At 37.0% G+C, this 17,225-nt stretch overlaps 1 protein-coding gene across 1 annotated transcript in view; it reads right to left on the minus strand.

Moving 5' to 3' along the window:
• The window catches only part of LOC144436070 (vezatin-like), a 135,712-nt gene that overhangs the window by 65,198 nt on the left and 53,289 nt on the right, over window positions 1-17,225 (minus strand). Inside the window, exon 4 of the mRNA XM_078124739.1 lies at window positions 16,525-16,667. Within this exon, the coding sequence (XP_077980865.1) occupies window positions 16,525-16,667 (143 nt within the window). The remainder of the gene's footprint in view (window positions 1-16,524; window positions 16,668-17,225) is intronic.

A 17,225-nucleotide genomic window follows, 5' to 3' on the forward strand; every position in this document is an offset into this window, starting at 1 on the left:
TAGAAGTGTAATCTATGAGAGATAGTTAGAAGGGCAGATTATAACCAGATACAGCAGTGTAATCTATGAGAGACAGTTAGAAGGGCAGATTATAACAAGATATAGAAGTGTAATCTATGAGAGAGAGTTACAAGGGCAGATTATAACCAGATACAGTAGTGTGATCTATGAGAGACAGTTAGAAGGGCAGATTATAACCAGATACAGCAGTGTAATCTATGAGAGACAGTTAGAAGGGCAGATTATAACCAGATATAGAAGTGTGATCTATGAGAGACAGTTACAAGGGTAGATTATAACCAGATATAGAAGTGTGATCTATGAGAGACAGTTACAAGGGCAGATTATAACCAGATACAGTAGTGTGATCTATGAGAGAGAGTTAGAAGGGCAGATTATAACCAGATACAGTAGTGTGATCTATGAGAGAGAGTTAGAAGGGCAGATTATAACCAGATATAGAAGTGTAATCTATGAGAGATAGTTACAAGGGCAGATTATAACCAGATACAGTAGTGTGATCTATGAGAGAGAGTTAGAAGGGTAGATTATAACCAGATATAGAAGTGTGATCTATGAGAGACAGTTACAAGGGCAGATTATAACCAGATACAGTAGTGTGATCTATGAGAGAGAGTTAGAAGGGCAGATTATAACCAGATATAGAAGTGTAATCTATGAGAGATAGTTACAAGGGCAGATTATAACCAGATACAGTAGTGTGATCTATGAGAGACAGTTACAAGGGCAGATTATAACCAAAAACAGTAGTGTGATCTATGAGAGACAGTTAGAAGGGCAGATTATAACCAGATACAGTAGTGTGATCTATGAGAGACAGTTAGAAGGGCAGATTATAACCAGATACAGAAGTGTGATCTATGAGAGACAGTTAGAAGGGCAGATTATAACCAGATATAGAAGTGTAATCTATGAGAGACAGTTAGAAGGGCAGATTATAACCAGATATAGAAGTGTGATCTATGAGAGACAGTTACAAGGGCAGATTATAACCAGATACAGTAGTGTGATCTATGAGAGAGAGTTAGAAGGGCAGATTATAACCAGATATAGAAGTGTGATCTATGAGAGACAGTTAGAAGGGCAGATTATAACCAGATATAGAAGTGTAATCTATGAGAGAGAGTTACAAGGGCAGATTATAACCAGATACAGTAGTGTGATCTATGAGAGACAGTTAGAAGGGCAGATTATAACCAGAAACAGTAGTGTGATCTATGAGAGAGTTAGAAGGGCAGATTATAACCAGATATAGAAGTGTAATCTATGAGAGACAGTTAGAAGGGCAGATTATAACCAGATATAGTAGTGTGATCTATGAGAGACAGTTAGAAGGGCAGATTATAACCAGATACAGTAGTGTGATCTATGAGAGACAGTTAGAAGGGCAGATTATAACCAGATATAGAAGTATAATCTATGAGAGACAGTTACAAGGGCAGATTATAACCAGATATAGAAGTGTAATCTATGAGAGATAGTTAGAAGGGCAGATTATAACCAGATACAGCAGTGTAATCTATGAGAGATAGTTAGAAGGGCAGATTATAACCAGATACAGTAGTGTGATCTATGAGAGAGAGTTAGAAGGGCAGATTATAACCAGATATAGAAGTGTGATCTATGAGAGACAGTTAGAAGGGCAGATTATAACCAGTTACAGCAGTGTAATCTATGAGAGATAGTTAGAAGGGCAGATTATAACCAGATACAGCAGTGTAATCTATGAGAGATACTTAGAAGGGCAGATTATAACCAGATACAGTAGTGTGATCTATGAGAGACAGTTAGAAGGGCAGATTATAACCAGATATAGAAGTGTAATCTATGAGAGACAGTTAGAAGGGCAGATTATAACCAGATATAGAAGTGTGATCTATTAGAGATAGTTAGAAGGGCAGATTATAACCAGATACAGTAGTGTGATCTATGAGAGACAGTTAGAAGGGCAGATTATAACCAGATATAGAAGTGTAATCTATGAGAGACAGTTAGAAGGGCAGATTATAACCAGATACAGTAGTGTGATCTATGAGAGAGAGTTAGAAGGGCAGATTATAACCAGATACAGTAGTGTGATCTATGAGAGACAGTTAGAAGGGCAGATTATAACCAGATATAGAAGTGTAATCTATGAGAGACAGTTAGAAGGGCAGATTATAACCAGATACAGCAGTGTAATCTATGAGAGACAGTTAGAAGGGCAGATTATAACCAGATATAGAAGTGTGATCTATGAGAGACAGTTACAAGGGTAGATTATAACCAGATATAGAAGTGTGATCTATGAGAGACAGTTACAAGGGCAGATTATAACCAGATACAGTAGTGTAATCTATGAGAGATTATAGTTAGAAGGGCAGATTATAACCAGAAACAGTAGTGTGATCTATGAGAGAGAGTTAGAAGGGCAGATTATAACCAGATACAGTAGTGTGATCTATGAGAGAGAGTTAGAAGGGCAGATTATAACCAGATATAGAAGTGTAATCTATGAGAGATAGTTACAAGGGCAGATTATAACCAGATACAGTAGTGTGATCTATGAGAGACAGTTAGAAAGGCAGATTATAACCAGATATAGAAGTGTAATCTATGAGAGACAGTTAGAAGGGCAGATTATAACCAGATATAGAAGTGTAATCTATGAGAGACAGTTAGAAGGGCAGATTATAACCAGATACAGTAGTGTAATCTATGAGAGACAGTTAGAAGGGCAGATTATAACCAGATACAGTAGTGTGATCTATGAGAGAGAGTTAGAAGGGCAGATTATAACCAGATATAGAAGTGTAATCTATGAGAGACAGTTACAAGGGCAGATTATAACCAGATATAGAAGTGTAATCTATGAGAGATAGTTAGAAGGGCAGATTATAACCAGATACAGCAGTGTAATCTATGAGAGATAGTTAGAAGGGCAGATTATAACCAGATACAGCAGTGTAATCTATGAGAGACAGTTAGAAGGGCAGATTATAACCAGATACAGTAGTGTGATCTATGAGAGAGAGTTAGAAGGGCAGATTATAACCAGATATAGAAGTGTAATCTATGAGAGATAGTTACAAGGGCAGATTATAACCAGATACAGCAGTGTGATCTATGAGAGACAGTTAGAAGGGCAGATTATAACCAGATATAGAAGTGTAATCTATGAGAGACAGTTACAAGGGCAGATTATAACCAGATATAGAAGTGTGATCTATGAGAGAGAGTTAGAAGGGCAGATTATAACCAGATACAGTAGTGTGATCTATGAGAGAGAGTTAGAAGGGCAGATTATAACCAGATACAGTAGTGTGATCTATGAGAGACAGTTAGAAGGGCAGATTATAACCAGATATAGAAGTGTGATCTATGAGAGACAGTTTAGAAGGGCAGATTATAACCAGATATAGAAGTGTAATCTATGAGAGACAGTTAGAAGGGCAGATTATAACCAGATACAGTAGTGTGATCTATGAGAGACAGTTAGAAGGGCAGATTATAACCAGATATAGAAGTGTGATCTATGAGAGAGAGTTAGAAGAGCAGATTATAACCAGATATAGAAGTGTAATCTATGAGAGACAGTTAGAAGGGCAGATTATAACCAGATACAGTAGTGTGATCTATGAGAGACAGTTAGAAGGGCAGATTATAACCAGATATAGAAGTGTGATCTATGAGAGACAGTTACAAGGGCAGATTATAACCAGATACAGTAGTGTGATCTATGAGAGAGAGTTAGAAGGGCAGATTATAACCAGATATAGAAGTGTAATCTATGAGAGACAGTTACAAGGGCATATTATAACCAGATATAGAAGTGTAATCTATGAGAGATAGTTAGAAGGGCAGATTATAACCAGATACAGCAGTGTAATCTATGAGAGATAGTTAGAAGGGCAGATTATAACCAGATACAGTAGTGTGATCTATGAGAGAGAGTTAGAAGGGCAGATTATAACCAGATATAGAAGTGTGATCTATGAGAGACAGTTAGAAGGGCAGATTATAACCAGATACAGCAGTGTAATCTATGAGAGATAGTTAGAAGGGCAGATTATAACCAGATACAGCAGTGTAATCTATGAGAGACAGTTAGAAGGGCAGATTATAACCAGATATAGAAGTGTGATCTATGAGAGACAGTTACAAGGGCAGATTATAACCAGATATAGAAGTGTGATCTATGAGAGACAGTTAGAAGGGCAGATTATAACCAGATACAGTAGTGTGATCTATGAGAGAGAGTTAGAAGGGCAGATTATAACCAGATACAGTAGTGTGATCTATGAGAGACAGTTACAAGGGCAGATTATAACCAAAAACAGTAGTGTGATCTATGAGAGACAGTTAGAAGGGCAGATTATAACCAGATACAGTAGTGTGATCTATGAGAGAGAGTTAGAAGGGCAGATTATAACCAGATACAGTAGTGTGATCTATGAGAGACAGTTAGAAGGGCAGATTATAACCAGATATAGAAGTGTGATCTATGAGAGAGAGTTAGAAGAGCAGATTATAACCAGATATAGAAGTGTAATCTATGAGAGACAGTTAGAAGGGCAGATTATAACCAGATACAGTAGTGTGATCTATGAGAGACAGTTAGAAGGGCAGATTATAACCAGATATAGAAGTGTGATCTATGAGAGACAGTTACAAGGGCAGATTATAACCAGATACAGTAGTGTGATCTATGAGAGAGAGTTAGAAGGGCAGATTATAACCAGATATAGAAGTGTAATCTATGAGAGACAGTTACAAGGGCAGATTATAACCAGATATAGAAGTGTAATCTATGAGAGATAGTTACAAGGGCAGATTATAACCAGATACAGTAGTGTGATCTATGAGAGACAGTTAGAAGGGCAGATTATAACCAGAAACAGTAGTGTGATCTATGAGAGAGTTAGAAGGGTATATTATAACCAGATATAGAAGTGTAATCTATGAGAGACAGTTAGAAGGGCAGATTATAACCAGATACAGTAGTGTGATCTATGAGAGACAGTTAGAAGGGCAGATTATAACCAGATACAGTAGTGTGATCTATGAGAGACAGTTAGAAGGGCAGATTATAACCAGATATAGAAGTGTAATCTATGAGAGACAGTTACAAGGGCAGATTATAACCAGATATAGAAGTGTAATCTATGAGAGATAGTTAGAAGGGCAGATTATAACCAGATACAGCAGTGTAATCTATGAGAGATAGTTAGAAGGGCAGATTATAACCAGATACAGTAGTGTGATCTATGAGAGAGAGTTAGAAGGGCAGATTATAACCAGATATAGAAGTGTGATCTATGAGAGACAGTTAGAAGGGCAGATTATAACCAGATACAGCAGTGTAATCTATGAGAGATAGTTAGAAGGGCAGATTATAACCAGATACAGCAGTGTAATCTATGAGAGATAGTTAGAAGGGCAGATTATAACCAGATACAGTAGTGTGATCTATGAGAGACAGTTAGAAGGGCAGATTATAACCAGATATAGAAGTGTAATCTATGAGAGAGTTAGAAGGGCAGATTATAACCAGATATAGAAGTGTAATCTATGAGAGACAGTTAGAAGGGCAGATTATAACCAGATACAGTAGTGTGATCTATGAGAGACAGTTAGAAGGGCAGATTATAACCAGATACAGTAGTGTGATCTATGAGAGAGAGTTAGAAGGGCAGATTATAACCAGATATAGAAGTGTAATCTATGAGAGACAGTTACAAGGGCAGATTATAACCAGATATAGAAGTGTAATCTATGAGAGATAGTTAGAAGGGCAGATTATAACCAGATACAGCAGTGTAATCTATGAGAGATAGTTAGAAGGGCAGATTATAACCAGATACAGTAGTGTGATCTATGAGAGAGAGTTAGAAGGGCAGATTATAACCAGATATAGAAGTGTGATCTATGAGAGACAGTTAGAAGGGCAGATTATAACCAGATACAGCAGTGTAATCTATGAGAGATAGTTAGAAGGGCAGATTATAACCAGATACAGCAGTGTAATCTATGAGAGACAGTTAGAAGGGCAGATTATAACCAGATATAGAAGTGTAATCTATGAGAGACAGTTAGAAGGGCAGATTATAACCAGATACAGTAGTGTGATCTATGAGAGAGAGTTAGAAGGGTACATTATAACCAGATACAGTAGTGTGATCTATGAGAGACAGTTAGAAGGGCAGATTATAACCAGATACAGTAGTGTAATCTATGAGAGACAGTTAGAAGGGCAGATTATAACCAGATATAGAAGTGTGATCTATGAGAGAAAGTTAGAAGGGTAGATTATAACCAGATACAGCAGTGTAATCTATGAGAGATAGTTAGAAGGGCAGATTATAACCAGATACAGTAGTGTGATCTATGAGAGACAGTTAGAAGGGCAGATTATAACCAGATATAGAAGTGTGATCTATGAGAGACAGTTACAAGGGCAGATTATAACCAGATATAGAAGTGTAATCTATGAGAGAGAGTTAGAAGGGCAGATTATAACCAGATACAGCAGTGTGATCTATGAGAGACAGTTACAAGGGCAGATTATAACCAGATACAGCAGTGTGATCTATGAGAGACAGTTAGAAGGGCAGATTATAACCAGATATAGAAGTGTAATCTATGAGAGACAGTTAGAAGGGCAGATTATAACCAGATACAGTAGTGTGATCTATGAGAGACAGTTACAAGGGCAGATTATAACCAGAAACAGTAGTGTGATCTATGAGAGACAGTTAGAAGGGCAGATTATAACCAGATATAGAAGTGTAATCTATGAGAGACAGTTAGAAGGGCAGATTATAACCAGATACAGTAGTGTGATCTATGAGAGAGAGTTAGAAGGGTAGATTATAACCAGATATAGAAGTGTGATCTATGAGAGACAGTTAGAAGGGCAGATTATAACCAGATATAGAAGTGTAATCTATGAGAGACAGTTAGAAGGGCAGATTATAACCAGATACAGTAGTGTGATCTATGAGAGACAGTTACAAGGGCAGATTATAACCAGATACAGTAGTGTGATCTATGAGAGACAGTTAGAAGGGCAGATTATAACCAGATACAGTAGTGTAATCTATGAGAGACAGTTAGAAGGGCAGATTATAACCAGATATAGAAGTGTGATCTATGAGAGAAAGTTAGAAGGGTAGATTATAACCAGATACAGTAGTGTGATCTATGAGAGAGAGTTAGAAGGGCAGATTATAACCAGATACAGTAGTGTGATCTATGAGAGACAGTTAGAAGGGCAGATTATAACCAGATATAGAAGTGTGATCTATGAGAGACAGTTAGAAGGGCAGATTATAACCAGATATAGAAGTGTAATCTATGAGAGAGAGTTAGAAGGGCAGATTATAACCAGATACAGTAGTGTGATCTATGAGAGACAGTTACAAGGGCAGATTATAACCAGATACAGTAGTGTAATCTATGAGAGAGAGTTAGAAGGGCAGATTATAACCAGATACAGAAGTGTAATCTATGAGAGACAGTTAGAAGGGCAGATTATAACCAGATACAGTAGTGTGATCTATGAGAGACAGTTACAAGGGCAGATTATAACCAGAAACAGTAGTGTGATCTATGAGAGACAGTTAGAAGGGCAGATTATAACCAGATATAGAAGTGTAATCTATGAGAGACAGTTAGAAGGGCAGATTATAACCAGATACAGTAGTGTGATCTATGAGAGAGAGTTAGAAGGGTAGATTATAACCAGATACAGTAGTGTGATCTATGAGAGACAGTTAGAAGGGCAGATTATAACCAGATATAGAAGTGTGATCTATGAGAGAGAGTTAGAAGGGCAGATTATAACCAGATACAGTAGTGTGATCTATGAGAGACAGTTAGAAGGGCAGATTATAACCAGATATAGAAGTGTAATCTATGAGAGACAGTTAGAAGGGCAGATTATAACCAGATACAGTAGTGTGATCTATGAGAGAAAGTTAGAAGGGTAGATTATAACCAGATACAGTAGTGTGATCTATGAGAGAGAGTTAGAAGGGCAGATTATAACCAGATACAGTAGTGTGATCTATGAGAGACAGTTAGAAGGGCAGATTATAACCAGATATAGAAGTGTGATCTATGAGAGACAGTTAGAAGGGCAGATTATAACCAGATACAGTAGTGTGATCTATGAGAGAGAGTTAGAAGGGCAGATTATAACCAGATACAGTAGTGTGATCTATGAGAGACAGTTACAAGGGCAGATTATAACCAGATACAGTAGTGTGATCTATGAGAGAGAGTTAGAAGGGCAGATTATAACCAGATATAGAAGTGTAATCTATGAGAGACAGTTAGAAGGGCAGATTATAACCAGATATAGAAGTGTGATCTATGAGAGACAGTTACAAGGGCATATTATAACCAGATACAGTAGTGTGATCTATGAGAGAGATTTAGAAGGGCAGATTATAACCAGATATAGAAGTGTAATCTATGAGAGACAGTTAGAAGGGCAGATTATAACCAGATACAGTAGTGTGATCTATGAGAGACAGTTACAAGGGCAGATTATAACCAGAAACAGTAGTGTGATCTATGAGAGACAGTTAGAAGGGCAGATTATAACCAGATATAGAAGTGTAATCTATGAGAGACAGTTAGAAGGGCAGATTATAACCAGATACAGTAGTGTGATCTATGAGAGAGAGTTAGAAGGGTAGATTATAACCAGATACAGTAGTGTGATCTATGAGAGACAGTTAGAAGGGCAGATTATAACCAGATACAGTAGTGTGATCTATGAGAGACAGTTAGAAGGGCAGATTATAACCAGATATAGAAGTGTAATCTATGAGAGAGAGTTAGAAGGGCAGATTATAACCAGATACAGTAGTGTGATCTATGAGAGACAGTTACAAGGGCAGATTATAACCAGATACAGTAGTGTGATCTATGAGAGACAGTTAGAAGGGCAGAGTATAACCAGATACAGTAGTGTGATCTATGAGAGACAGTTACAAGGGCAGATTATAACCAGATACAGTAGTGTGATCTATGAGAGACAGTTAGAAGGGCAGATTATAACCAGATATAGAAGTGTAATCTATGAGAGACAGTTAGAAGGGCAGATTATAACCAGATACAGTAGTGTGATCTATGAGAGACAGTTAGAAGGGCAGATTATAACCAGATATAGAAGTGTGATCTATGAGAGACAGTTAGAAGGGCAGATTATAACCAGATACAGTAGTGTGATCTATTAGAGACAGTTAGAAGGGCAGATTATAACCAGATATAGAAGTGTGATCTATGAGAGACAGTTAGAAGGGCAGATTATAACCAGATATAGAAGTGTAATCTATGAGAGACAGTTACAAGGGCAGATTATAACCAGATACAGTAGTGTGATCTATGAGAGACAGTTAGAAGGGCAGAGTATAACCAGATACAGTAGTGTGATCTATGAGAGACAGTTAGAAGGGCAGATTATAACCAGATACAGTAGTGTGATCTATGAGAGACAGTTAGAAGGGCAGATTATAACCAGATATAGAAGTGTAATCTATGAGAGACAGTTAGAAGGGCAGATTATAACCAGATACAGTAGTGTGATCTATGAGAGAAAGTTAGAAGGGTAGATTATAACCAGATACAGTAGTGTGATCTATGAGAGAGAGTTAGAAGGGCAGATTATAACCAGATATAGAAGTGTAATCTATGAGAGACAGTTAGAAGGGCAGATTATAACCAGATATAGAAGTGTGATCTATGAGAGACAGTTACAAGGGCAGATTATAACCAGAAACAGTAGTGTGATCTATGAGAGAGAGTTAGAAGGGCAGATTATAACCAGATACAGTAGTGTGATCTATGAGAGAGAGTTAGAAGGGCAGATTATAACCAGATACAGTAGTGTGATCTATGAGAGAGAGTTAGAAGGGCAGATTATAACCAGATATAGAAGTGTAATCTATGAGAGACAGTTAGAAGGGCAGATTATAACCAGATACAGTAGTGTGATCTATGAGAGACAGTTACAAGGGCAGATTATAACCAGATACAGTAGTGTGATCTATGAGAGACAGTTAGAAGGGCAGAGTATAACCAGATACAGTAGTGTGATCTATGAGAGACAGTTACAAGGGCAGATTATAACCAGATACAGTAGTGTGATCTATGAGAGACAGTTAGAAGGGCAGATTATAACCAGATATAGAAGTGTAATCTATGAGAGACAGTTAGAAGGGCAGATTATAACCAGATACAGTAGTGTGATCTATGAGAGACAGTTAGAAGGGCAGATTATAACAAGATATAGAAGTGTGATCTATGAGAGACAGTTAGAAGGGCAGATTATAACCAGATACAGTAGTGTGATCTATGAGAGACAGTTAGAAGGGCAGATTATAACCAGATATAGAAGTGTGATCTATGAGAGACAGTTAGAAGGGCAGATTATAACCAGATACAGTAGTGTGATCTATTAGAGACAGTTAGAAGGGCAGATTATAACCAGATATAGAAGTGTGATCTATGAGAGACAGTTAGAAGGGCAGATTATAACCAGATATAGAAGTGTAATCTATGAGAGACAGTTAGAAGGGCAGATTATAACCAGATACAGTAGTGTAATCTATGAGCGACAGTTAGAAGGGCAGATTATAACCAGATATAGAAGTGTGATCTATGAGAGACAGTTACAAGGGCAGATTATAACCAGATACAGTAGTGTGATCTATGAGAGAGAGTTAGAAGGGCAGATTATAACCAGATATAGAAGTGTAATCTATGAGAGACAGTTAGAAGGGCAGATTATAACCAGATACAGTAGTGTGATCTATGAGAGACAGTTACAAGGGCAGATTATAACCAGAAACAGTAGTGTGATCTATGAGAGACAGTTAGAAGGGCAGATTATAACCAGATATAGAAGTGTAATCTATGAGAGACAGTTAGAAGGGCAGATTATAACCAGATACAGTAGTGTGATCTATGAGAGAGAGTTAGAAGGGTAGATTATAACCAGATACAGTAGTGTAATCTATGAGAGAGAGTTAGAAGGGCAGATTATAACCAGATACAGAAGTGTAATCTATGAGAGAGAGTTAGAAGGGCAGATTATAACCAGATATAGAAGTGTGATCTATGAGAGACAGTTAGAAGGGCAGATTATAACCAGATACAGTAGTGTGATCTATGAGAGACAGTTAGAAGGGCAGATTATAGCCAGATACAGTAGTGTGATCTATGAGAGACAGTTAGAAGGGCAGATTATAACCAGATATAGAAGTGTGATCTATGAGAGACAGTTAGAAGGGCAGATTATAACCAGATACAGTAGTGTAATCTATGAGAGACAGTTAGAAGGGTAGATTATAACCAGATACAGTAGTGTAATCTATGAGAGACAGTTAGAAGGGTAGATTATAACCAGATATAGAAGTGTGATCTATGAGAGAGAGTTAGAAGGGCAGATTATAACCAGATACAGTAGTGTAATCTATGAGAGACAGTTAGAAGGGTAGATTATAACCAGATACAGTAGTGTAATCTATGAGAGACAGTTAGAAGGGTAGATTATAACCAGATATAGAAGTGTGATCTATGAGAGAGAGTTAGAAGGGCAGATTATAACCAGATACAGTAGTGTAATCTATGAGAGACAGTTAGAAGGGTAGATTATAACCAGATATAGAAGTGTAATCTATGAGAGAGAGTTAGAAGGGTAGATTATAACCAGATACAGTAGTGTGATCTATGAGAGACAGTTAGAAGGGCAGATTATAACCAGATATAGAAGTGTAATCTATGAGAGACAGTTAGAAGGGCAGATTATAACCAGATACAGTAGTGTGATCTATGAGAGACAGTTAGAAGGGCAGATTATAACCAGATATAGAAGTGTAATCTATGAGAGACAGTTAGAAGGGCAGATTATAACCAGATACAGTAGTGTGATCTATGAGAGACAGTTAGAAGGGCAGATTATAACCAGATATAGAAGTGTGATCTATGAGAGAGAGTTAGAAGGGTAGATTATAACCAGATACAGTAGTGTGATCTATGAGAGAGAGTTAGAAGGGCAGATTATAATCAGATACAGTAGTGTGATCTATGAGAGACAGTTAGAAGGGCAGATTATAACCAGATATAGAAGTGTAATCTATGAGAGACAGTTAGAAGGGCAGATTATAACCAGATACAGTAGTGTGATCTATGAGAGACAGTTAGAAGGGCAGATTATAACCAGATACAGTAGTGTAATCTATGAGAGACAGTTAGAAGGGCAGATTATAACCAGATACAGTAGTGTGATCTATGAGAGAGAGTTAGAAGGGCAGATTATAACCAGATACAGTAGTGTGATCTATGAGAGACAGTTAGAAGGGCAGATTATAACCAGATACAGTAGTGTAATCTATGAGAGATAGTTAGAAGGGCAGATTATAACCAGATATAGAAGTGTGATCTATGAGAGAGAGTTAGAAGGGCAGATTATAACCAGATATAGAAGTGTGATCTATGAGAGACAGTTAGAAGGGCAGATTATAACCAGATATAGAAGTGTAATCTATGAGAGACAGTTAGAAGGGCAGATTATAACCAGATATAGAAGTGTAATCTATGAGAGACAGTTAGAAGGGCAGATTATAACCAGATACAGTAGTGTGATCTATGAGAGAGAGTTAGAAGGGCAGATTATAACCAGATATAGTAGTGTGATCTATGAGAGACAGTTAGAAGGGCAGATTATAACCAGATATAGAAGTGTGATCTATGAGAGACAGTTAGAAGGGCAGATTATAACCAGATACAGTAGTGTGATCTATGAGAGACAGTTAGAAGGGCAGATTATAACCAGATACAGTAGTGTAATCTATGAGAGACAGTTAGAAGGGCAGATTATAACCAGATATAGAAGTGTAATCTATGAGAGACAGTTAGAAGGGCAGATTATAACCAGATATAGAAGTGTGATCTATGAGAGAGAGTTAGAAGGGCAGATTATAACCAGATACAGTAGTGTAATCTATGAGAGACAGTTAGAAGGGTAGATTATAACCAGATATAGAAGTGTAATCTATGAGAGAGAGTTAGAAGGGTAGATTATAACCAGATACAGTAGTGTGATCTATGAGAGACAGTTAGAAGGGCAGATTATAACCAGATATAGAAGTGTAATCTATGAGAGACAGTTAGAAGGGCAGATTATAACCAGATACAGTAGTGTGATCTATGAGAGACAGTTAGAAGGGCAGATTATAACCAGATATAGAAGTGTAATCTATGAGAGACAGTTAGAAGGGCAGATTATAACCAGATACAGTAGTGTGATCTATGAGAGACAGTTAGAAGGGCAGATTATAACCAGATATAGAAGTGTGATCTATGAGAGAGAGTTAGAAGGGTAGATTATAACCAGATACAGTAGTGTGATCTATGAGAGAGAGTTAGAAGGGCAGATTATAACCAGATACAGTAGTGTGATCTATGAGAGACAGTTAGAAGGGCAGATTATAACCAGATATAGAAGTGTAATCTATGAGAGACAGTTAGAAGGGCAGATTATAACCAGATACAGTAGTGTGATCTATGAGAGACAGTTAGAAGGGCAGATTATAACCAGATACAGTAGTGTAATCTATGAGAGACAGTTAGAAGGGCAGATTATAACCAGATACAGTAGTGTGATCTATGAGAGAGAGTTAGAAGGGCAGATTATAACCAGATACAGTAGTGTGATCTATGAGAGACAGTTAGAAGGGCAGATTATAACCAGATACAGTAGTGTAATCTATGAGAGATAGTTAGAAGGGCAGATTATAACCAGATATAGAAGTGTGATCTATGAGAGAGAGTTAGAAGGGCAGATTATAACCAGATATAGAAGTGTGATCTATGAGAGACAGTTAGAAGGGCAGATTATAACCAGATATAGAAGTGTAATCTATGAGAGACAGTTAGAAGGGCAGATTATAACCAGATATAGAAGTGTAATCTATGAGAGACAGTTAGAAGGGCAGATTATAACCAGATACAGTAGTGTGATCTATGAGAGAGAGTTAGAAGGGCAGATTATAACCAGATATAGTAGTGTGATCTATGAGAGACAGTTAGAAGGGCAGATTATAACCAGATATAGAAGTGTGATCTATGAGAGACAGTTAGAAGGGCAGATTATAACCAGATACAGTAGTGTGATCTATGAGAGACAGTTAGAAGGGCAGATTATAACCAGATACAGTAGTGTAATCTATGAGAGACAGTTAGAAGGGCAGATTATAACCAGATATAGAAGTGTAATCTATGAGAGACAGTTAGAAGGGCAGATTATAACCAGATACAGTAGTGTGATCTATGAGAGACAGTTAGAAGGGCAGATTATAACCAGATACAGTAGTGTAATCTATGAGAGACAGTTAGAAGGGCAGATTATAACCAGATATAGAAGTGTAATCTATGAGAGACAGTTAGAAGGGCAGATTATAACCAGATATAGAAGTGTAATCTATGAGAGACAGTTAGAAGGGCAGATTATAACCAGATATAGAAGTGTAATCTATGAGAGACAGTTAGAAGGGCAGATTATAACCAGATACAGTAGTGTAATCTATGAGAGACAGTTAGAAGGGCAGATTATAACCAGATATAGAAGTGTGATCTATGAGAGACAGTTAGAAGGGCAGATTATAACCAGATACAGTAGTGTGATCTATGAGAGACAGTTAGAAGGGTAGATTATAACCAGATATAGAAGTGTGATCTATGAGAGACAGTTAGAAGGGCAGATTATAACCAGATATAGAAGTGTGATCTATGAGAGACAGTTAGAAGGGCAGATTATAACCAGATACAGTAGTGTGATCTATGAGAGACAGTTAGAAGGGCAGATTATAACCAGATATAGAAGTGTGATCTATGAGAGACAGTTAGAAGGGCAGATTATAACCAGATACAGTAGTGTGATCTATTAGAGACAGTTAGAAGGGCAGATTATAACCAGATATAGAAGTGTGATCTATGAGAGACAGTTAGAAGGGCAGATTATAACCAGATATAGAAGTGTAATCTATGAGAGACAGTTAGAAGGGTAGATTATAACCAGATACAGTAGTGTGATCTATGAGAGAGAGTTAGAAGGGCAGATTATAACCAGATACAGTAGTGTAATCTATGAGAGACAGTTAGAAGGGCAGATTATAACCAGATACAGTAGTGTGATCTATTAGAGACAGTTAGAAGGGCAGATTATAACCAGATATAGAAGTGTGATCTATGAGAGACAGTTAGAAGGGCAGATTATAACCAGATATAGAAGTGTAATCTATGAGAGACAGTTAGAAGGGCAGATTATAACCAGATACAGTAGTGTAATCTATGAGAGACAGTTAGAAGGGCAGATTATAACCAGATACAGTAGTGTGATCTATGAGAGACAGTTAGAAGGGCAGATTATAACCAGATACAGTAGTGTGATCTACGAGAGACAGTTAGAAGGGCAGATTATAACCAGATATAGAAGTGTGATCTATGAGAGACAGTTAGAAGGGCAGATTATAACCAGATACAGTAGTGTGATCTATGAGAGACAGTTAGAAGGGCAGATTATAACCAGATACAGTAGTGTGATCTATGAGAGACAGTTAGAAGGGCAGATTATAACCAGATATAGAAGTGTGATCTATGAGAGACAGTTAGAAGGGCAGATTATAACCAGATACAGTAGTGTGATCTATGAGAGATAGTTAGAAGGGCAGATTATAACCAGATACAGTAATGTAATCTATGAGAGAGAGTTAGAAGGGCAGATTATAACCAGATATAGAAGTGTGATCTATGAGAGACAGTTACAAGGGCAGATTATAACCAGATACAACATTGTGATCTGAGAGACAGTTAAAAGGGCAAAAGTTAACATTTTATTTTATTTTTCAAAATATTACATCCAAATTCAAGAGGGCTTTTAGGTTCAAATCAATGAGTAGGTACTGAGGTACACCTGTGACAAATTTTTGGCTGTTATGTCTCAAATAAGAATGTTATTTTCCTATCCAGCAATACAGGATTTTCAAAGAGTGATGATGGCCATTAAGAATTTTCTTGATTTCTGCACTTTTATGCAAATACTGACGAGGGCTTCCCTTCTAAAATCAATCAGCAGGTCCTATATGTAAAATTCATGCCAAATTTGGTGCTTTTATCCGGTGTGTAAAAATAGTCTTAAAAACTGGTGTTAAGCCACCTGACTAGATGCGATCATTTTCATTTGAAAAATTTCCCATCTACACACCCTTAAGTAATGTTCCCACCAAATGCCAAGGCCATCGGTCTGGCAGTTTTTAACTTTAAGTCATTTATACAAACACACACACACACACACACAGAAATTTACAGCACTACTGAAACTCAGTTCAGTTGTACTAAAAATCAGTTTTATTCAAACACAAATAAGGCATATCTTTACTTAGGGAAATGTTGTGTTCTGTGTATAAATTTAGTAAAATGTTATTATTAAACAAGTCTGTAGAAAGTACTTACCTGATGTACTTCTTATTTGTTGTGTTTGTGGTATTAATATTGAATAAACTGGTGCCATATGTTTCTAAGTATTCTCTGTCATTCGGTGTTAGGAGATTGCTGGCACATAGCAAGTTGGTGTAGTCTATTAGATACTCACAATTCTGTGAACAAATATGATGGACAGTGAAGTAATGTTAAGTATTGTCAGATATCATCCCCTTATTTGCTTTTAATTATCTCTTTTAATAATAAAACCTTTTTGTTGAGTACATATATTTAAAATTTTATACAATGAGACACTCATGTATTTCTTTCAATATGGTACAGATGACTGATGAACTGGTTTGAACTGGTTGAAACTGGCTCACAGTTTTTTTTTACAAGTAAGGTTTTGCTAGGTCAATGTTTCACTTTATTCATGATTGTCTTCTTGCCTACATGTATGTCCAGTTTGTGCATCTATTCTTCACACATATAAATTTTGACTTGTAATTTATAGATTCTGAAATATCAAAGCTAAAAGTCACCTATAATGCTAGTTTTTTATTAGGATAATAAATGTAGCTTTTTAATTTATCAGTCAGAATAACTCCCGTGTTTTTTGTTCTTCATAACGTGTAGAAGTGGTTCTGTTGTTCAGCTCTTCCACTATGCAGTTCTGTTTAGCAAAGTGGTTAGTGGTTTCATATGATGATTCACACTATAGAACACCACACAGA

Source organism: Glandiceps talaboti, chromosome 1, assembly GCF_964340395.1.
Source record: "Glandiceps talaboti chromosome 1, keGlaTala1.1, whole genome shotgun sequence".
NCBI lineage: Eukaryota > Metazoa > Hemichordata > Enteropneusta > Spengelidae > Glandiceps > Glandiceps talaboti.